Source organism: Columba livia, chromosome 27, assembly GCF_036013475.1.
Source record: "Columba livia isolate bColLiv1 breed racing homer chromosome 27, bColLiv1.pat.W.v2, whole genome shotgun sequence".
NCBI lineage: Eukaryota > Metazoa > Chordata > Aves > Columbiformes > Columbidae > Columba > Columba livia.
In genome coordinates, this window is record NC_088628.1 from 3,088,579 (window position 1) to 3,109,890 (window position 21,312).

The following is a 21,312-nucleotide window of genomic DNA, read 5'->3' on the forward strand; positions in this document are numbered from 1 at the left end:
CGCCGCCGGGTGAAAGGTCGCGCTGTGGCAGGCGGCGGCCGCCCCCCCCTCCCCGTCCCCTCCCCCGTTTCCGGGGCTGCCCCCGAGTGCGGGACATGGAGCCGGAGTGACGGACCCGCCGGCCCCCCCGCCCTCCCGCTGAGGAGCCGAGGAGCCGCGTCCCCGCCCGCCGGGGGGAGGTCGCCGCGCCCCGGGGTGAGTGAGGAGGAGCGGGGGGGGGGGGACCGGCGGGGAGCGGGGTTTCCCCCCCATAGGTACGGGCCGGGGACGCGGGGCCCACCCGCGAGTGAGAAAGGGGCGTTTGTTCCCTTCGTGGGCCGTATCCCCCGCTCCCCTGGGCAGGGGGTGCCTCAGGTGTTGGTGGTTGGTTGGTATTGGTGTCCCCCCATTAATTCTGTCCCCACCCCCAGGGCTCACCCACCCCTCGTCCTGAGGGTGCTTGTCCCCCCCTGTTTGTCCTTTAGGCCTGTGAGACGTTTGCTGGTGTTTCACCCCCCCAGCGATGGGGGGAAGGGGGTCGGGAGGTGTTTCCCCCCCCCAGCAGCCTGTGCTCCCTCCGGTGGGTGAGAAGCTGCTCGTTGCTCTTTCTCCACAGGCAAAAGCCGCCCCCAGCCGTGGTGGGGACACAGGAGCTCCGGCCCATGGGGTCCCCCGCTCCGGCCCGCCCTCCCCCCACAGCCGGGGCAGGAGCTTCTGGGGCTCCCGGCCCCTCTCCGGGCTCCCGGCCCCTCTCCGGGCTCCCGGCCCCTCTCCGGGCTCCCGGCCCCTCTCCGCACCGCAGAGGTGGACACGGCTGCTGCAGCTTTTGCCAGAGCTCGTCCCCCTCTAGAGAAGCCCCCACTGGCTTATTCCACCCTCAGTTGCTTTTATTTTTGGAGAGGAGTCCCCAAAGCTCCCAGCCACGGCAGGGATGTGTTTTAAGGGCTTTTATAGGTGACTGCGTTGCTTTGGCTCTTCCCGAACGCCCCAGGCCCCGTGGGGTCTTGTTGACAAATGATTATCGCGATTTGTGCCGGGTTTCTGATCTCTCGTCTCTGTTTTGTTCGGTTTCTTTGGGTTCAGCGTCAGAGGATGTTATTGTTCCTTGTCTCTGTGAAATGTGTGGGCTGTGGCGGGTGGGATGAGGGTGAGATGTTCCTCTGAATCATTAAAAACGCAGAATAACGGGGACTGGAAGGGACCTCGAGCGGTCTCTGGTGCAGCCCCCGGCTCAGAGCTGTGAGATCAGAGCAGGTTACTCAGCATTCCCGAGCATCCTCCCGCTGCCCTTCATCCCTGCGCCCAAAATTGCCCTTAAATTACCAGATGCTGCTACTTCGTCCCTCTCTGTTCTCCTGCAGTTTAGGAACTTCGCTGCTGGGGCCTCTTGTCTCTCCTGATCCTCCGCGAGTGTGGTTTTGGTGGAGAAATGGCTGTTTGGGCAGCCCGGTGTTAAAGATAGGGGCCGGTCCGGGGTGTGTCTGTGATTCAGAGCTCTGGCCAAGAGGAGGCAAAGATCTTTGTACTTTATTGTACTTGAGAGGATGATAGTGACGGTAGCACCTTATGTTTGTGGAAAATGGGTTTGTAAGGGGTGCCGGGGCTCCCACACGGCATCAGGCTGCGGCAGAGACAGATGTGGGTTTTTTATGTCCCGGGTGGGACTGTGACGCTGTTGGCAATGGGGCTGCTGACCCTCGGTCTGGCTCCTTATGGTGTCCTTTGTTTGACTCTTGCCTGGAAGTTTACAGCCCACAGCACCCATTTCTCAGTTCTTAGTGCCTGATACTTCAGAGGATTTAAAGGTTTTGGGAGGGAGATGAAAGGAAGAGTCAGTACTGAGGATTCTCAAGTTTTAAGAAGAAATCTTTAGGAAAGAAAGGCCACAGAGTTCACCGAGTCCCATTGTTCAGGTGAAGAAGCCTCTTGGATTTATCTGGGTTGTTAACATCCAGCGTGTGTTGGTGGAACGGTTCGCATTGTGAAACGCAAACCAAGGATTTTGTTTGTGGAAGTGTGACCTACGGAGGATGCTTTGACACAGCCCCATTCCTGCGAGAGGGGAAACTGCAGCTGGATGAAATGTGCTTTTTCCTCTTCCTCCCCAGTTTCCTGTCCTGCCCAGCTCGCTCAGTAGTTAATGCAGAAGATAAAGAGGGTTCGTCTGGAAAACGAGACTGCAGGAGGCTGGAGAAGGTACGTGTCCCGGTTACTCGTGTGGGACAGAGCGATGATCGGCTCTGGGAGGGAAGGAGGTTTCTGAGGAGTCCCAGGTACACAATTCCCCCCTGGGAGCATCAGGAAGTGGCTCAGAAAGATAATTTGTTTCACTCGCTTCCAATTCCAAGCTTTACAGTTGTTTTTTTCCTCTTGTGCTGATGTCCCACCTGTGCTGGCTTGTTGCCTTCAGGCTAAGGGGTCTGCCCATGCAGTAGTAACATAGTAGCTATGTAACTACCTCCTGCAGAGAAGGACGTGGGGGTACTGGGGGATGAATGATTGGGTTCGCAGCCCAGGAATCAAATTGTATCTTGGGCTGCGTCTCCAGCAGCGCAGGCAGCACGTTTTGGGGGGATTCTGCCCCTTTGCTCTGGTGACCCCCCCCTGCAGTGCTGGTCCAGCTCTGGGCTCCTCAACACAGGACGCACATGGACCTGTTGGAAAGGTCTGTCGTGTTGCCAAATACTTGCTGCGTTTTGTCCCAGAGGTGGCTGCGGGGACGGATGAGGCCATTCGACTCTCCTTTTACTCTGTGGAGTCGGAACCCAGGTTTTGTGTGACCCCGCGACGCTCCAGCGATGACGGTGGCGTTTCCAGCACTCGCGTAACTCTATGCAGCAGCTACTTTGCTTATCCCGCTACTCCCCTCTACTCTAGTGTCAAAACCACCACGATGAGGGCAGCGCCAAACTAAAGTTGTGCCTTTTAGTTCTCTAGTGAATCGTAAAACCATGGCAATATCGTCTGGAAGGGACTCCAGCCTCCAGTCTTGTTTGGTCCATTTACTGGTATGACATTTGTGGGCTGTTTCAAGCCCTTAAAGGTGCAACTTTCCCTTGTGAGGAGTCAAGCTGGCTGAGCAAAGATGTTTTCTCCACCTGGGTGAGAGTAACAAGTGGGTTTGGTGTCTTGAGCCAAATCCAGATGATTTTAATTGAGTGACTTGACCTGCATTGCCATCGGGTTGAGAGAATTGTTCCCAGTTTATGAGTTTTTGTGGTCTTCTCATTGTGCGTTTTGACAGGCAACACTTCTGCCTGCAGATGTGATTAGATTTGCTGTAATGGAGACCCTGGCTATAGACAGCAGAGGCCACAGATGCTCTCACAGTCTTACAACATCCCGTCACATTCTCTTTTGTGGTTTCACTTGATCTTCCTGCCTGGCTTTGATTGGAAAATACTCTTTACTCGTTTTCAAACTGTGGATTTTCTGCTGGGCAGTAGGTACCAGGAATACCTAGATTTGTTTCACAAATTTTTTCTTTATTATCTGCACATTTGGTACAATTTGGGGACTGAACAATTTGAAGATACGATTGTATTTCCAGCCCTTGTACCTGTAGTTTAAGGAAGTCCAGGTTTGCTCATCTCCTGCTCTAGTTGTGTAGGATATCAAACTAGGTGAGAAGTTCCTTTTAGACAGTTTGTTAGAAGGTGCAGAAATCCTCAAGGAAGTTTTGGGGTAGAAAACGGGCAGAGGCGAGTGTTTTCTTGTGGTGATACAAGCAACCATCCTTCTTTCCCCTGGTTTCCTCCGCCGGGAGAACTCATGGCGCATCTTCCTGAGGCTGAAGTCTTCCACATTCAGTTGGTGTGTAATTCTCGTTTAGTCCTTCATCTCAGGAGCTGCTTTCCTGTCAGAATGCAGGTCACTGCTCAGGAAACATCTCATTTGACAATGTAAATGTTGGGGCTGCTGAGGACAAGGCCTTTTTTGGTATCATCCTCAGGCACTGTTTTGCCATCTTGATGCCGTGTCAAAGGAAGCGATTCTGTCTCCGTGGAGCAAACTTCTCCAGCCTGATTGTTTCTGTAAACTGAAGTTGTTCTCAAAATCTTTGTAACATTTTTCTGGATACCCCCCAAAACAGCTAAAATGTCTTCATGGAGGGAAACCCAGCTTCTCCAACAGGGTGACAAAAACTGGTTTCCCTAGTCCTGGTCTCATTCCTGCTTTGCAGCAGATGACATCACTGACCTTGGGCAAGTCTGTCAGTCCACTTCTCCTCACATTAACATCTGCTGGAGTTGCGTGTGGAGGCGTTTTTTGTAGACGCTCATTCAGTAGCTGCCAGCTTGGAGATGTCTGAGGAACGCGTGCCACGTTTTGCAGGATACAAGCAGGGTCTGTTCCTGCTGTCTTCTTTCTGTTAGCAAAGGCGGTCGCGCTGTTTTCTTCCCGTTTTGCCATCTCTCCTACTTCATTCCTGGCTGCAACGGCTCTTCAGGTAAGTGAGGTGCTGTGCTTGGGCTCTAACCTCTCTTTTCTGTGGCCTTCCAGGGCAGAAGTTTATGTGCCTTTGCGATAGGTCACAGCTTTGATGACTTATCCATCCAAATTCCTGGGCTGGTTTTCCTTTGAGTCAAACTGATTGTTTCCTGCACTAGAATCTGCTGCTCGTACTTCCTTTAACAGCTTGTTTCTAGAACTGGTCTTGGGAGAGCGAGTTTTCTGAGCTCGATATCTCCATTTACAGGACTTGATATGGGAGGTGGACTTTTCGATACATCAATGTATGTTTAAAATGTAATCTTTGAGTGCAGAGAATCCTCAGACCTGTAGTTTAAAGAGTGCTTGTTCTGCTAAGCTTGTTGCATGCTTAGAGCTTTCTCTAAGCAACAAAACAATGTACCTGCTTGATTTGAAGGCTTAATTCTCCTCTCCCTCAACTCCTCCCTCAGTTTTTTGTCCAGTTCTGAAGGGGAAGAGAGGATGACTGCAGTGGACGCGCTATCAGACAGCTCTGAAGTGGTCGAGATGGAGGATGTGCCTTCCCAATTCCAGGTGCAAAAGCATTCTTGGGATGGGCTGCGTGACATTATTCACAGCAGCAGGAAGTATTCGGGCATGATAGTGAACAAAGCTCCCCATGATTTCCAGTTTGTCCGGAAAACAGAAGAGTCCAGCCCGCACTCTCATCGTCTCTATTACCTGGGTAAGCCAGCGTGCCAGGCGCCGGGCGTGAGTGCGTTACGGGAGAGCTTCCAATCTAAACAGGCGGGGAAAAGGATGGGAGGGATCTCCGTTTGTGAGATGGGGGAACCGAGATTAAGTAACGTGGCGCAAGGTTTGCACGCTCAGCCTATAGCAACGCCTAGAACTGAGAATAAACCTCGATTTAACCCCGACGGGGGGAAAGCACTGCCTGACCGGACTTAATTGTGATGGAGGTACAAATGCCATGTCCTGCAGCAGCCCAGGTGATGAGGCAAGAGAAAGGATGTTCCTCAAATTCAGGACTTAGGAGAAATGGGATTTACTCGGTTGATCAACCAGACTGACTTTCCAAGGAATTCACTGTCAGTAATTACTCACTATATGTTGCAAGTTGTAGGTATTAATGGCATGGTGGTGGTGTCTCCCTGCTTTAAGTACCACGTAGGTAAAATGCTTTCAATATTGGGGGGGGGGGCATAAAAAAGATGAGGTGGGAATTAATGGTATTCACAGGGAAATAGGACCGAGAGACAGCAGAACGCTGTGTTGTGCAGGTCCCTCATTATAGCTGGAGCCACAACGTAATTAGTGACAGAGTGGTTGGATTTTAGTAACTGGATAATTTTGTGGTCCGTAACATGGGAAGCTTTATAGACTATAAAGAGTTTGTTGTGCTTTAGGGCATGAGCTGATTGTTACTGGCCTGGTAAAGAAATTGCCTGATGTGCAATTCCATACAGCGACGGCTTTCCTGAAGTGACCCCGCTTTTGTTCTCCGTTTTTTGGGTCTGTGAGCTTAGGTCACTGTAGGACATCGGGTGCTGGATTTGAGGGACTGATTTGTTTTGTCGTTGAGCAGCTCCTGTGTGTCAGGGACTTGATTTCTTACAGCTCCTCAAACATTCTTAGATGCAAGTGCTGCTATAAAGAGCAGTATCCAGAGCGAGCGTATATTCTGTGTTGAGTCTGAACAGTGAGACTTCATTTAAAGCTGAATGTATTTCAGGGCCAAGTTGACTTTGATACAGTTCTTTATCTAGATGACTAAGGGTCTAACTGGCTAATTTAAATAAATAAATTAATAAAATGTTCTTCTATTGTATGAAAAGGCAACCAGAGCAGGTCCCGGGTGGTTGGTTTGCTGCAGGTCTGACCGCTGTAGGATCAGAAGCAGGAATGAAGGCACACGAGTGTCTTTCCAGTGTTGTCTTCCTTAAGGAAATTCACAGAGCAGGTTGATCCATCATTTCAGATGAGAATCTGCCAGGTAACACCAGGGAACCTCTTCTCAGCCGTTCCTAATAAAGGGTAAATGCTGCTGCTTTTTATTGATGTAATGAGCATCTTTTGAGTCGCATCCCACGTGCTGTTAAACGCTCAGAACCCACTTCAGCGGTTCATGAGTATTTAACATCAGCGTGCTATTCCTGTCCCAGTGTTAAATAACATACTCAAGTTTGTGTGTGAACACTGCTAGCAACTGTGTGCCAAGGAGTGGGACGAGGAATTCTGAACAACTTTGCTGTAGAAGTTGAATAATTTTCTTCATTTGCAAGCAGAGTTTAAAAGACGTGGAGATGAGGTTCTTAGGGACGTGTTTTAATGCCAGGGTTTGGTTTCATGGTTGGGCTTGATGATCTTGAGGGGCTTTTCCAACCCAAATTATTCTGTCATTTTTCGTGTAAATGCTGATTGATTGTAGTCAGCCCGAGGTCACTGTAGAAAGTACTAATGTAATAAGGAGAAAGGAAGTCCAGGTCACAATCGCATGAGTGCCAAATGTGTGTATATATAGTAATTTGTTCCTATCTGCAGTTTTTTCTAATTTGGACATCTTAAATCATTCTTGGGCTGTCCCCATAGAATTTTATGTTGTATCACGGCAGATGCTGCTTATATTAAACACCACATGCTCAGCACTTGGGTGTTTCTGTATCTCTGAGGATTATATGCTCACATATTGCTTTGCTTCCTGAGCACTTATTAATATTTCAGTTTTAATTTGAAGTACCGCTGGGTTAATCAGCTCAGAACTCTTTCTGTTCTGCCCAGAACATGCACAGAGCAGACGATACCAGGGAACATTTCCCCGTGCAAAATTCTGATCTAGGGAGTCTCTACAGCCTTCATGGTCTTTGATTTTGTTAGAACTACCAAAATCGTGTGTCAGGATCTATTATTTTTCGTTATTGTTTCAGAAATTGGATAAAGGCCAGTTTGATTATTTGATAACCACAGGCAAAAGCTTATTGGAGATGACCGCGTTGTGTACTGTTTCCTATTGGAAGGGGCTCTCTAGAGCTTCTAAGCTTTGTCTCCCCCTCTTGCATGATGGTGTGTTTGTATGAATGAGGTCCCTGGAGCACATTTCTGGCTGAGAAACGCGGAGAGTAACGTTGAGTCACCCATTCAGGGAGTGGCGTTTTTAGAATGAATCTGGGGCGTGGGCTGAGTCCGCGGAGAGGAAACGTGGACCTAACTAATTCCGAAGAGGTTGCTTAGTGTTAAACCGGGCTTAGCGAAATTTCTAAATAAGTGAATATCTACATTTAAATAATTTAGATATTATAATGGGATCAAACTGAGAGCTGCTAAAAGCCTCTGAACAGTCCCAACCCCTCTGTTATCAAGGACTTTTGTTTTCCTTTTTCCAGTTTGCTCTTGGTCCTCTTTGTCCTGGCTAACTAATGTTAAGCAGGGTGATGCTTTTGTCCTCCTCATAGGAATGCCATATGGCAGCCGAGAGAATTCCCTTCTCTACTCAGAGATTCCCAAAAAGGTACGGAAGGAGGCCTTGCTGCTCTTGTCGTGGAAGCAGATGCTGGATCACTTTCAGGTAAACCAAAGCGTGAAGAGCTGGGGTTGATGGCGCTTGGGATGGTTTGGGTGATGATGTGGGTGCTGCTCTGCTGAACTGTAGAGCGTGTGAGACATGGAGAATGGTGTCGGTAGGAATGTATCGAGAATTGCTGTGCTTCACAACACAAAATAGTTACTTGTGTGTGTGATGGAGCTGATGGTGAGCGTGAAACAGCAGTGGATGTGGTGAGCAAAGGGCTGACCGAGCAAGGAGGACTCGCTAAACCATCACGGAGTCTCCCTCAGACTGTAAACCATCAGCGCAGGGCTCCTTTCTTCTGAGTATCGCGCTCAGTGGAAAGCGTGTCTGTCATCTTTCCTGCTTTTAAGGAAGATGGGAAAGTTGAATTTAAACTGCTGCTTCTGCCGCAGGTTCTGTTGTGAGTGAACCAGAAAGAGGGCAAATTTCCCCTTCCCTGATTTCAGTATCTCGGTGTTTCTAACAGTGTTAATGAAGAAGAGAGTGGAGGGCGTTGCTCTTTCTTCCCTACTAAAAAGGTTCCTGCTGGAAAAGAATTTAGCTGTCTTGACCCCATTTGGATCACTAGTCCCTTTCAGGGTAATTCAAGATCCCCGGAAGAGCTTTTGTTTGCAGTGTCTGACATGGAAACTGTTTGTGAAAGCTGTAGATAATGTCATTAAGCTAATTGGTTACATCTGATTTGCATAAGCAGAGCAAGCACAGCTGTCCTTGGTTCATGCTGAAGTGCTGACTGCAGAAATGTTGGGTTCACAATTCATCCCTCTTACATAGAGGGGACTTTGGGGTGTGTGATTGTTTTAGTCCTCCTGGGCAACACCTGTAGCCCGTGGTTATGGACTGATGTGGTGGTTTTTGTCTGGTAGATCGTGTTTTGGGCATTCACACACTATCTGGGGCCAGTCTTGGAGCATTCCTGTTCTGTGAAAGCTTCTCTCCTTGCAGGTTCTTTCAGATTTTCCTTTCCTTCAATACTAGGCAACCCCTCATCACGGGATGTATTCTAGAGAAGAGGAACTCTTGAGGGAACGCAAGCGCCTTGGTGTTTTTGGTATAACGTCTTATGATTTCCACAGTGAGAGCGGCCTATTCCTCTTCCAGGCCAGCAACAGCCTCTTTCATTGTCGAGACGGGGGCAAGAATGGTTTCATGGTGAGTCTGTTAAGGATTTTATGAATATCACCTGAAAAGGACTTAATGGTTTTGGTTGGAGATGGCTGCACATCTGCATCTGTTTGGTTTTGGTCATTTCTCTTGTGGCCGGGCTATGGTTACAGCTCATTTCATGTGCCTTTATTTTAAATACGAAGCTGGAAGCTGGTTTGGTTCAGGGCTGTTTGTGTGTCTGTCGCTGTAGGTGTCTCCAATGAAGCCTCTGGAGATCAAGACTCAGTGCACGGGGCCACGAATGGATCCCAAGATCTGCCCTGCTGACCCTGCCTTCTTTTCATTCATTAATAACAATGATCTGTGGGTAGCAAATATTGAGACGGGAGAGGAGAAGCGGATGACATACTGCCATAAAGGTACCTGCTGCAAAAGGAAATTCTTCCTGACAGGCTCAGGCTGGAATGGCTCATTTCTCAAGATCACATTCTTCTTTCGGATCAGCTTTTTTCAAGGAGATGTCAATGCAGTCTCGTCTTTGTTCCTCTCCAGGCTTATCCAATGTTCTTGATGACCCCAAGTCTGCTGGTGTAGCCACTTTTGTCATTCAGGAGGAGTTTGATCGGTTCACAGGTTATTGGTGGTGTCCCACAGCTTCCACGGAAGGTCAGTGTTCTGCTTATCGAATTCTGATGCTGTAACCACTGCCGGCCCCTGCTATGAATGATATTTTGAGCAAGCTTTTCCTTTGGCCTGGGTTTGATCTGTGTCTGAGGCGGCCATATGAAGGAACAGAACACAGAAGGGATGTAATTGTGCTCCGAGGAGTATTTGCAGCTGGTTGCTCGGCGCTGCGGCTGCACGGGAGGCGCAGACTCTGCCGCAGTGCTCCAGGCGAGCCAGAAACAGCTGGAAAACACTCCAGCAAACATGCTCACTATCTTTTCCCAGGTTCAGAGGATTTAAAAACGCTGCGGATCTTGTATGAGGAAGTGGATGAGTCAGAGGTGGAGATAATTCACGTTCCTTCACCTGCCTTGGAGGAGAGAAAAACAGACTCCTATCGGTACCCCAGGACGGGTAAGTGAAATACCGCGGGGCTGCTAATGCAGCTCTTGACTCCTGCTGGCAGAGGCAGTGGAATTTGTGCTGTAAACTTTGCATGATTAATCTAGGTACTTACTAGGATGGTAGAAGCTGCTTGTAAATGTCGAGGCCTAATTGAGTCTCTGAGCCCAAAATCTACTGCAAGAAAGGAATGGGATTTAAAGTTCAGCTTAAAGGAGAGGATTGCTGAGAAAATGAAATATATCTGGTGGCATATTGTAGAAATACATTTTTGAATCCCTTCTTCCTTCTTCCTCCTGAGAACATGCACAGCCAACTAGGCAAGGCAAAAGCAAACTTTTCCCATACCCAGAATGACTCCTGTGATTCCAGTGATGTTTGCTCACATACATAATTTGATATTTGTACATTTACGCGCAGCCATTTTAGCAGAAACGGGGTTGGTGCTTCTCTGGAAACTATTGTGTAAACAATACAGTGTTCAGATTGGTCATCTTCTTATTTTTTCCTTCTTTGCAGGCAGCAAAAACCCTAAGATTACATTAAAACTGGCAGAATTTAAATCGGACAGTAAGGGTAAGGTAAGTGATAACAGCCCAGAATGGGAGTGTTGATTCCTCCTGAAGCTCCCTAGAAGGAAGACAAGGTCACTAAGAAATCTGAGCCAGTTTTACCCTTTGTTTTCATTCCTCTTGTAACACCTGGTTCTGTAACGTGTTTATTCAAGAAGCAGAAAAGCTTTAAAATGCTGACAAGTCTTATTCTGGTGGAGAGGCAGCTGGGACAGGGGAGGGAGGCGAGATGTCGGGTTCAGCGGGTGTATACCACATCAGGAGGGTTGAAGCCCCATCTAATCCTGAGCTTCAGTCCCTGCCTGTCCCCTTTTTTGGGGCTGAATGCCAAAATCCTTTAGCTTTGAAGCTTGTTTTTCCCTTCTCCTCCTGCCGTTGCTTCTCCTGGCCTGACCCTCGCTGATGCCAACAGTTAAGCTTCCTTGTTATCCCATCCCCTGAGCTGCCGTGGGAGGAGGTGAGGAGGTCTGGGAGCGGTTTGATTGGATTTTGAACCTTTCTTTTTCTGCAGATCGTGTGTGCTCAGGACAAGGAGCTGGTGCAACCATTTGCTGCGTTATTTCCGACTGTGGAGTACATTGCCCGTGCTGGATGGACCCGAGATGGCAAATAGTACGTATGGTTTTCTTGCAGACTATCGCTCCCAAGGGCTTCCCTGGCTGAACTATTACAGGCCCTCTACGTGCTTTGTATTGTCATCATGACCCCAGTTTTAAAGCCAGAAACGGCACATGAATATTTGGTTTCTTCAGTGTTATAACATCCTAAAAGTAGGAATTAATCAAATGTAGACTGGAGTGACAAGCTGTGGGATTTAAGTCACAACCACAAAGCTAAATGACATTGATATATTAAGCAGACAGTCCTAGGGAATTATTTTGAGCTGAAGTTGTTTAATGCAAGTACAATATGCTTCCTGCTGAAAATGAGAATGTCCCGTAAGCAGTTTTATCGTTGTTCATTGATCCAGTTTGTGATCAATGCCGAATGGATCATGGGGAAGTGGGCACATTGCAGGGTTCCAAGTCCTTTGTGTGTGTGTACAGGAGGAAAGATTGCTCTGTGACCGTGAGCTCCCAGAGCTCGCTATCGCTCCAAATGCAACACAGTTGGGTGCTGGCCAGCCTTGCCCCAAGAGTTACAGAATTCACCCCATTCTGATTGGTTTGAAACTTTAAAGCTCTTAATTTTTTCCCCCCTCAAGAACATGCTTGACTGTTCGCTAGTTTCTGTCCAGGTCAAGTTAAAGTGATTTAACTCCCTTTGAAGATGATTCTGTAACTCATCATTAATTTTCTGCACTTGAAACTAAATTCGTACAGCTTTACAGAAGGTAATCCCCTCGGTGATCCTTACGCTCTGCACTGTAGCCTATCTAAACGTGCTGAACACATACATCAGTTTGTGAAATCCAGAGTCACGGAGATGTTAGGGCAGAACTGGCTCTTTTGAAAGTCTGTCTCAATGATGGAACTTCCCTTGATGCGCTTCCCGGCCTCGGGCAGCCGCACCGCAGCGCTGGTTTGCCAACCGTCGCACAGCACAGCACCGCTTCGAGGGACGCTCCTCGGGAGGAACAGGCTGAGACCGAAGCGATTCCGTCGCTTGGTAGTTGTCTTCAGTCTGTGCTTTTCCCTGCCTGTGACGAGGAAGCTACAAATGGATCACTTTAGCTCATTAGCAGCTTGCGAGAAAACAAGCAGTGCTTTTTGATGGGGGGTGTCGAAGGAAGAGTTCCGTTCTGCAGACAGGGTTCTGTTGACAGTGGTCCCTTGGAATAGACACCAGCAAATCTGTCAGACACCGTGTCTGAGCGATACCCCTGTGAAATACCAGAGTTGTTTGGCAATCCGCGCTTGTTGGCACAGCTTCCCAGAGATTAGAAAGCGGCGGTGAGGGGGGAAGCTTTGCATTCAGATGCCTCTAAATAATTTCTGCTGCTGGGGGGAATCGGTCGCATGTTCTGAGTGTCAGAAAGGGACATTTATTTTGTGGTGCTGACATTCACCTCCGACTCCTCTCCCCAGCGCTTGGGCTATGTTACTCGACAGACCTCAGCAGCGGCTGCAGCTCGTCCTTCTGCCTCCAGCGCTCTTCATTCCAGTCCCAGAAAACGAGGAGCAGCGAGCGGAATTTGCCAAAACCGTGCCAGAAAACGTCCAGCCATTTGTGATCTACGAAGAAACCACTGACGTGTGGATAAATGTAAGAGGCTTGGGGCTGGGAGGAGAACACAGGCTGCCCATTTCTCCCCACAGTTGACTGTTTTCGTGTTGGCTGTGTGTCCAGTTTAGTCCATGCCCCAGCAAACTGTTTTGCTGCTCAGTAGTGCCAGATTCGGTGTTAATTTGGGGGGGGTTGAGGATCCTGCCATCTCCTTGCAGGTGGAGCTGTTAATTTAATTCTTGCTGACATTCTGGGTGAACACAGGCGTTCTGGACATGACGCTTTTGGATGTAACATTGTCATCCTTGTGCAGTTATTTTATTACAAAGATTAAATGCCTTCTTGAGGCATGAACAACCCTAATCCCTGGAATTTGTACTTATTTAGGTGGGTAATAGACATAAGGGACAGGAAATAAACTTCAGTCTCTTAAAATTAAGCATCGTGGTACTGAAGTGACAGGAGGACCTGGAGCTGGCACTGTGGCCTCCTCATTTGAGATACTTCTCTGCCCTCTTATTTTCCTTTGAAAACACAGTAGTTTAACACCGACTCCCTTGGCTACATCTCTGCCAGATCAATACAAATCACTCGTGGGTCTTTTGCCTTGTGCGACAGGTTCATGATATCTTCTATCCTTTCATCCAACCGGAGGGAGAGGAGGAAGAGCTCTGCTTTATCCGAGCCAACGAGTGCAAAACAGGTTTCTGCCACCTGTACAGAGTCACGGCGGTTCTCAAGCAGGGCAGCTACGACTGGGTGCAGCCGTACACCCACAGCGAGGGTAAGAGCCGCGCTTTGTCGGCGTTGCAGCTTTGGGAGCTCTGATTTGCTGCCCTTGTCTTTTGGGAGAACACAGGGATTTATTTTCATGTTCTTTCATCTAGATGATTTCAAGTGTCCTATCAAAGAGGAGATTGCCCTGACTGGTGGGGAATGGGAGGTGTTGGCAAGGCATGGATCGAAGGTAGTGGTTATTTTTATTCTTTTCCCTGTGTTACAGCTCTGCATTGTCTGCCCGCCGTCCTGGCCTACGCCCTCTGTTAGGCCTGGGACCTGCTAGAACTGCTTAAGCTTCATTTTGTTTCTCTTTTTATTGCTGCTTCTGATTTCCCCAGAAGTGCCGTAGTCGGTGCACATTGAACTGATTGCCTTTTTAATCAGACTCCAGATTGCTCCTTAGGTAAATCCCACAAGTGAGTCAGGCCGTAAAAAAGGACACAAGGCTGAGGTTCAGAAGCAACAAAGAACCATTTTGTGGAGGAGCTTGGGATTGCTGCCTTTGCCGAAGCATTTTAACCCCGATGAGTACCGGTGAATTGGAAATACGTCCTAGTGCACAGAGTGAACTCTTGGTCTCCAGCCGATTCCTCGGCAGAGCCTTTAGGAAGAAGGCAGCTGGGGAGTGTAGAACAATTTCGAATATGGAGAAGCTGGATCTGTTATTGGTTGCAGAACAGCCAGAAATGAATTTTTATTAATCTTGTAGAAATCTAGTGCCATCTTTTCTTGAGGAATTAACTCCGAGTCTGATCTTTACCACTCCCAGCTGATTTCTGTCAAAATAAAGACCTTGTCTGTTCATTTCCAATTAATCTGATTTTTCACTTCTCGCTTTTTAAAAGCCCTACAGCTCCGTGCAGTTGATTTCTGCTGCTTCTCCTCAATCTGCAATTAACCTGCTGCCCCTCCCCATGTGGATTCTCACTGTACAGGCTGTTGATTTTGGCCGCAGCTCTTCCCTGCATGTGTTACTGCTAAAATTGTGTTAGCAGCAATTATTTTGATGCATTTGTTGCTCCACAGGGCTCTGCCCAGTTCTTCTGGCCAATTGAGTTGGATGTTTTTCCCTTTGCTGTCCACAGCGGTCTTCAGACCGTGGCTTAGTCAGAAATAGCATCTGGGCTCCAGCATTTGGAAACTAAGGTGGAAAACAGTTCGGTGACTGTTGCTGGATCGATGCAGTATTTAAAAGCTGTTGTCTCTATTGTGGCTGGCTGGGTGGTTTTCAGAAACAGCTTTATCTGGACATTAAAAACATACTTAATGTGGCTTGAAGTTTGGTACTGTTAGAGCAATTAGACTGATCCTTCCACAGATGGGGATTCATTATCATGGTTGCTGGAAAAAATATACCTATACCCTTATAATCCAGACATACTACAGGATAATACTGTATTTAAGCACAGAATGTTCGTTGTTTCACCTGTGGGGGACAAAGCCCACCTTTTTATGCTCTTCATTAAGCAAATGCTTTGGGTCTCTCAGAAAAGCTGAGAAATGGCTCTTTGTTACTTGGCTGGACTCTGCGGTTCTCCGCGGGCACCGCGTGTGTTTTCTCTCGCCTCTGGAATGCACAGGCGTTGCGTGCGGTCCCCAGTGCCACCAGCAGCCTGTCATGGTCTATTTGTGCTTCACGCTGACTCTGCCTGGGGACAGGCTGGTTGAACAGGCAGCGGAGCAGCAGTTGTCACCCTTCTGTCACCGAGCCCTCTCTTCTCCACACAGATCTGGGTCAACGAGGCCACGAAGCTGGTGTATTTTCAAGGCACGAGGGACACCCCATTGGAGCACCATCTCTACGTTGTCAGCTATGAGTCTCCCGGAGAAATCGTACGACTCACCACGCCGGGCTTCTCCCACAGCTGTTCGATGAGCCAGGTTTGTTGTTTCTTAGCTGAAAACCACTCTCATCTCCTGACTGACAGGGATCCTGACTGGGAATGGTGATGAATCATGACCAGTAATGACTCCTGAGGGCTTCTGTGTCGTGGTTGAAATGTGGGAGCTCTTGTCTGAGAACTGCACGGAAGGAATTAGATGTGGGAAATGAAAGACCTGGTTCTCACAAACTCTTCTCTCTCCCATCTGCAGAACTTTGACATGTTCATCAGCCACTACAGCAGTGTGAGCACTCCGCCTTGCGTGCACGTCTACAAGCTCAGCGGCTCCGATGACGACCCGCTCCACAAGCAGCCCAAGTTTTGGGCCAGCATGATGGAGGCAGCCAGTAAGTCCCGTAGAACGTATTGGTGTTGGGTTGTGTCTGTGATGCTCTTCCTACCAGTGATAGCCAAAGTGATGGAGAGGGAAGTGACCCGAGTAACTTCACTCTGAGGGAAAAGGAATTGTTTTACCTTGCAGGGGAGATACCTTAGTGGGTCAGTCATCCAGGAAATGGTTCATAGGCTTTTAAGATGTTACCGTAGTACCGCAGTGCTCCAGGGTGTGGGGTTTATATTGCTGTGGGTTTTGGTGTTTAGCAAGTGATAGGATGAGAGAAAACAGCCTCAAGTTGCACCAGGGGAGGTTGAGGTTGGATCTGGGAACAATTTCTTCCCCAAAGGGCTGCGGGGCATTGGAACAGGCTGCCCAGGGCAGTGCTGGAGTCACCATCCCTGGAGGGCTGGACAGACGGACATGAGGTTCTCAGGACATGGGGCAGTGCCGGGGGTGGGGAAACGGTTGGACTTGCTGATCTTGAGGGTCCTTTCCAACCAAATGATTCTGTGATTCTGTCTTCATGACTTGTCTGAAGAGGGAGGGGGCAAGTATCTGAGATGCAGCAGTTAATTCATTCTGAGACTGTAGGCTTTAAAGATTTAGATAGAGCTCACAGCAGCACCTGAACCTCTCCTGCAAATATTTGTGTCCATTTTACCAATTCCTGTTCTTCACCTTCCACATCTTGCTGTTGCAGCAGGGCATGCTTTGTCTGAGGACACCCACTGCTTATGTTTTCTTGGGTGGTCCCTTCACTCTTTATGTGGCCTATTTTCCTACACAGGCAGAATGAGGCTGCTTGTTTCCCAGTGAGAGACATTGTGAAGGCTTGGAACGGTTTGATGTGGAAAGAGCCCCGGCTGGGGTCAAGTTTGAGCAGAATGAGCTTGTTCACCAGGGTAGGAAGCAGAGCCTGGTGCTGTCACTGCATCACTCATGTCTGAACTTCCTCCACAGGTTGTCCCCCAGATTACATCCCACCCGAGATCTTTCACTTCCGCAGTCAGGCAGATGTGGAGCTCTACGGAATGGTCTACAAACCTCATGATGTCCAGCCTGGGAAGAAGCATCCCACGGTGCTCTTTGTGTACGGAGGCCCTCAGGTAATCATCCGGATTGTTGGCTGCGGGATTGCTGTCCAGGGCAGAGCTCTGCGTAGCTCAGTTGTGCATCAAGACTTAGGCTTTGCTCAGCACTGAGCATTGGATCTTGCTTCTGACCTCTGCTTCAAACCTCAGGTGATTTTTCCAGCGCTCAGGCCCATTTGCATGGCTCTGATCGCTCAGTTAGTGGCTGATGTCCGGCTCGGGGTCCTACGCAGCGGGACAGACAGAGGAAAGTACTGGAAAGTGGCCGCTCAGCTTTGAAACTTTCCTGCCCTCCTTTGCAGGTGCAGCTGGTGAATAACTCCTTCAAAGGAATCAAGTACTTGCGGCTGAACACGCTGGCGTCCTTAGGCTACGCTGTGGTGGTGATCGATGGAAGGGGCTCATGCCAGCGAGGACTCAAATTTGAAGGGGCCCTGAAAAACCAAATGGTAACGTACTTTTTGTTGCTGAATCTCTGCTCGTTTCCCCTTTCTGAGGCTGCATGTTTCCAGTGCGAGCGTTGTTCTTTTCCGTCCCAAGTTTCTGGATTTAGAAAGCGTCTAACTTGAGCTTCCTTGTTGCCATTTAGGGTCAGGTGGAGATCGAGGACCAGGTGGAAGGTTTACATTATGTAGCAGAAAAATACGGGTTCATCGACTTGAGTCGTGTGGCCATACACGGCTGGTCGTACGGGGGTTTTCTCTCCCTCATGGGTCTCATCTGTAAACCCAACGTCTTCAAGGTGAGTCTGGGTGCAGGGTGGTTGTCTTGGGGCACTTCCCTTCCTCAGCATCTAGAAGTCCTGGTGTGTGGAGTTGGCTTTTTCTGCTTGATGTTTCTGGTGGATGGGTAAAAATATGTCCCTTGGACCTACCTGTAGCTCCTGGCTGCATTCCAGTTACAGATCATACCTGTCTGAGGCTCCATGGGGTCGTTCCCCGGTGTCTCCCAGTGGAGGAATTAGCCTAGTATCCAATGAGATAACTGACGAGCTGTTCCTCATCACCTCCCCAAGTCCCCAGTGCAGTTTCTGGATCGTTCCAGAAAGGGGAGGAAGGCTGGTGTGCAGGAATTCACCCCATTGTGACTATAAGAAAAATAGCACAAGGAGAAATCTGGATTTTACATGGGTTTGTTCCGGTCTAAGTGACAGAACAGTCCAAAGACTATTTTTTTTCTGCCTCTTCAGGAAAGGAACCTTAAGCTCATTAGCACGTGATAATTGAGCCTGTCTCCTGCCACCTATTTGTTTGACAGATTGCTATAGCAGGTGCTCCTGTCACAGTTTGGATGGCATATGACACCGGGTATACTGAGCGGTACATGGATATCCCAGAAAACAACCAGCAAGGTTACGAGGCTGGCTCTGTGGCATTACACGTAGAAAAGCTTCCCAACGAGTGAGTACTGTGGGCTCGAGTGATCCGCGTCAGAACCTGCTCCCGAGTCCTGGTGGTGCCGCCTCTGCCGAGTCCCAAAAGAAGGGGTGGATTCTGATCCCGTTTCAGTCGAACTTGTGTGGCCGGTCATTGCGTTTTGCAGCAAACTGGGGCTTTGGAATCACTCTGCTGTGAGGAGAGTTGGGGTGTTCAGCTGGAGAAGAGAAGCTCCGGGGAGACCTTAGTGTGGCCTTTCCAGACTTAAAAGGGGCCCATAAGAAAGATGGGGACAGATTTTGAGCAGGGCCTGTTGTGATAGGACAAGGGGTGATGATTTTAAATTAAAAAAGGAGAGATTCAGGCTGGATATAATGAAATTGTTGCCCTGAGGGTGGGGAGAGCCTGGCCCAGGTTGGCCAGAGAGGGGGTAGATGAACCATCCCTGGAGACATCCCAGGCCAGGCTGGACGGGGCTCTGAGCAACCTGAGCTGGTGAAGATGTCCCTGCTATGGCAGGGGGGGCACTGGGGGAGCTGGGACGGTCCCTCCAACCCAAACCATCTGTGATTGTACCCCCAGACCCTTTTCTGGGGGGCGCTGAGAATCACGTCTGGTTTACGCTGTTCTGGCTCCCCGTCCGGTGCTCAGTCTCAGCTTTCTGACCAGCAGCTCTTCTCATGCTGTCTCTCATCCCATCTCCAGGCCAAATCGTCTGCTGATCCTCCATGGCTTTTTGGATGAAAATGTGCACTTTTTTCACACCAACTTCCTGGTATCACAGCTAATCCGGGCTGGAAAACCTTACCAGCTACAGGTAGGAGGGACAAGAGTGAAGCAGGAAGGTCCTTTAAATCTGGAAAGAGAAAAAGCTTTCTCTGTGTGTTCTGGGGGTGGGAGAAGGTGGAGGCAGATGCTCCCACATCTTGTTGCAGTGTAGATGGCAGCAGATGCTTAGTTTGACTCAGAGAGGTGGCCGGGAGGTGGCACTGTGGCTGTTTCGTTGCTGGTAGATGTGGCCTGTATCTAAAAGCATTTGAACAGGGCACCTGCCCTCAGGCCTGGAACTTTCCTTCTTGGCTGAGCTGTTGCCGTCTCACTTGGCTGCTGGCAGCGGAGGTGGCTGAGGAGCCTGGAGAAGAGAAGCTGAGGGGGATGTGATCAATGGGATCAATATCTCAGGGTGGGTGTCAGAGGATGGACCAGATGATGCCCAACGCCAGGGTGAGGGGCAACGGGCACAGACTGAAACACAGGAGGCTCCATCTGAATATGGGGAGAAATTTCTATGTTTTGGGGGTGTCAGAGCCCTGGACCAGAGTGGATGTGGACTCTCCTTGTCTGGAGACATTCAGACCTGCCTGGGATCCTGTGTGATCTGCTCTGGTGACCTTGCGTCAGCAGGGGTTGAGATGCGGGATCTGCAGAGGTTCCTGCAACACCAACCCGCCTGGGATGCTGTGGAAAGGGCTGATGTGCGGGGAGGCTCGTTGGCGCTGAACGAGCTGCTCCAGACTAACCGCCCCGTCTCTGCTTCCGCACAGATCTACCCCAACGAGAGACACAGTATTCGGTGCCCTGAGTCCGGAGAGCACTACGAAATCACGCTGCTGCACTTTCTACAAGAATACCTCTGAGAGCACAAGCCTCTGCAAACTGGACACTGACAGCTCGCCTTCCCCAGCCCGTGCCCGCCGCTGCCACCCCCTTGCCAGCCATCCCACCCCAGCACAACGGGCTGAGAGCCCCAACCGGGCCGGGTGTCCCCCCGAGCGAGGGGGGAGGCTGGAGGGCACCTTCCCTTTGGACAGTGCCACCTTCTTTCACTTCCCAAGCTGGAGTTTTGCTCCTGCTCGGCTGCTCGTCCTGTTCTCTCCTCCGGCCTGGCTGTTAATGCTTTCTTTTCTTTGGTTTTTCTTTTGCTGCTACTCCCTCTCTCCTGGGAATCAATGGACTGTGGTCTGTCTCCTGAGGTTTGTGTCCATCTCTCTCCCCCCATCCTTTTCCCCTCCCTCTGCGGTTCCCATACTCTCACCTGCAAGAACTCAGTGCCTGTGTTGGAAGCGGAAGAGCCGAATCAGCAAGCTGCCTTAAGCCAGGACTAAGAGGGAAGACAGAAATACCTATCGTTAAGCCCCAGGGGAACCGATCGCTGCTGCTGCGTCCTGGCCCTGCTGCCACAACGTGGAGCCCTGGGCTGTGGAGGGGGCTCTACAGAAGCATGCAACGCTAGTACTTTTCTATTCTTTTTCAGTTTTAATTTGGCAGAGCAGATGGAGGAAGCACCTGGGGTCACTAACAGCGTCCTCAGAGCCCTTTCTCTCACGGCCGCTCACGAGCAGAGTTGTGCCAACAGGTAGCGCGGCGGCTGGAGCAGCTGGCTACAACCCGAGATCACCTCTCCGGAGATCAACAGCAGCTTTTTGGGTTTTCTGCAACGCGAGATGGATGATACTTATGCAAATCCTCCCTCCCTCGGTTCTCTGCCCACCTTTCTCCTCCCCGAGCTTTCCGATGTGCACTGAAATTGGCTTCGCTTCAGTTCTCTGCCGGTCAGTGACTGTTCCCTTTGCCCGGCTACTCAGCAAACGCTCTCTTCTGGTTTTTTATGTACCTGCTCAACAGGAACTGCAGTTCTGGGGAGGGGGATATTGAGCAATCGCACCTCAGGGGAGCACATACCCCCCTCAAGCCAAGGGTTCTGCCAGGGGCAAAAAGGAAACAAAACCAAGAAATCCAAACCCAAATGAACCACGTTGACTTGCCCCGGAGTATTTTAAGTGCGTATTATGAAAAGAAAATATTTTTATGGATTCTTATTCTTTTATAATTATGAGTGTAAGATGTAGCGACTCATTAAAATATTGGGAAGAGACATTTGTGCTTGTTTTCGGAGTGCAGGAGAGGGCTCGGGAGGAAGCGGCAGCTGGCTGCCCGTCGCCAAAGCCGCGTCT

The 21,312-nt window shown here is 49.6% G+C and overlaps 1 protein-coding gene and 1 long non-coding RNA gene across 4 annotated transcripts; one reads left to right on the forward strand and one right to left on the reverse strand.

The window, feature by feature from the left end:
* Positions 1-54: 54 nt before the first annotated feature.
* On the forward strand, positions 55-21,233 carry DPP9 (dipeptidyl peptidase 9). 3 transcript variants are annotated; one of them, XM_065042628.1, is made up of 22 exons: positions 55-195; positions 2,088-2,175; positions 4,884-4,986; positions 5,083-5,137; positions 7,863-7,975; positions 8,957-9,130; positions 9,336-9,504; positions 9,638-9,751; positions 10,037-10,165; positions 10,673-10,734; positions 11,237-11,337; positions 12,753-12,930; positions 13,510-13,675; positions 13,779-13,858; positions 15,400-15,552; positions 15,766-15,901; positions 16,852-16,997; positions 17,285-17,431; positions 17,572-17,724; positions 18,240-18,382; positions 19,064-19,175; positions 19,903-21,233. In XM_065042628.1, the coding sequence occupies exons 2-22, from the start codon at positions 2,120-2,122 to the stop codon at positions 19,993-19,995; spliced, it is 2,583 nt and encodes an 860-aa protein (XP_064898700.1). In that variant the 5' UTR covers positions 55-195; positions 2,088-2,119; the 3' UTR covers positions 19,996-21,233. The 3 variants fall into 3 exon arrangements, with proteins under 3 accessions (XP_064898700.1, XP_064898697.1, XP_064898698.1); XM_065042625.1 differs by having other exon boundaries at positions 4,884-5,137; XM_065042626.1 differs by lacking the exons at positions 55-195; positions 2,088-2,175 and adding an exon at positions 4,212-4,429 and having other exon boundaries at positions 4,884-5,137.
* Positions 846-1,646, reverse strand: LOC110359827 (uncharacterized). The gene is made up of 2 exons (XR_002415274.2): positions 1,303-1,646; positions 846-1,216 (listed from the first exon to the last, which is right to left on the reverse strand). It is a non-coding gene; the product is annotated as an uncharacterized LOC110359827 (long non-coding RNA).
* Positions 21,234-21,312: the final 79 nt, after the last annotated feature.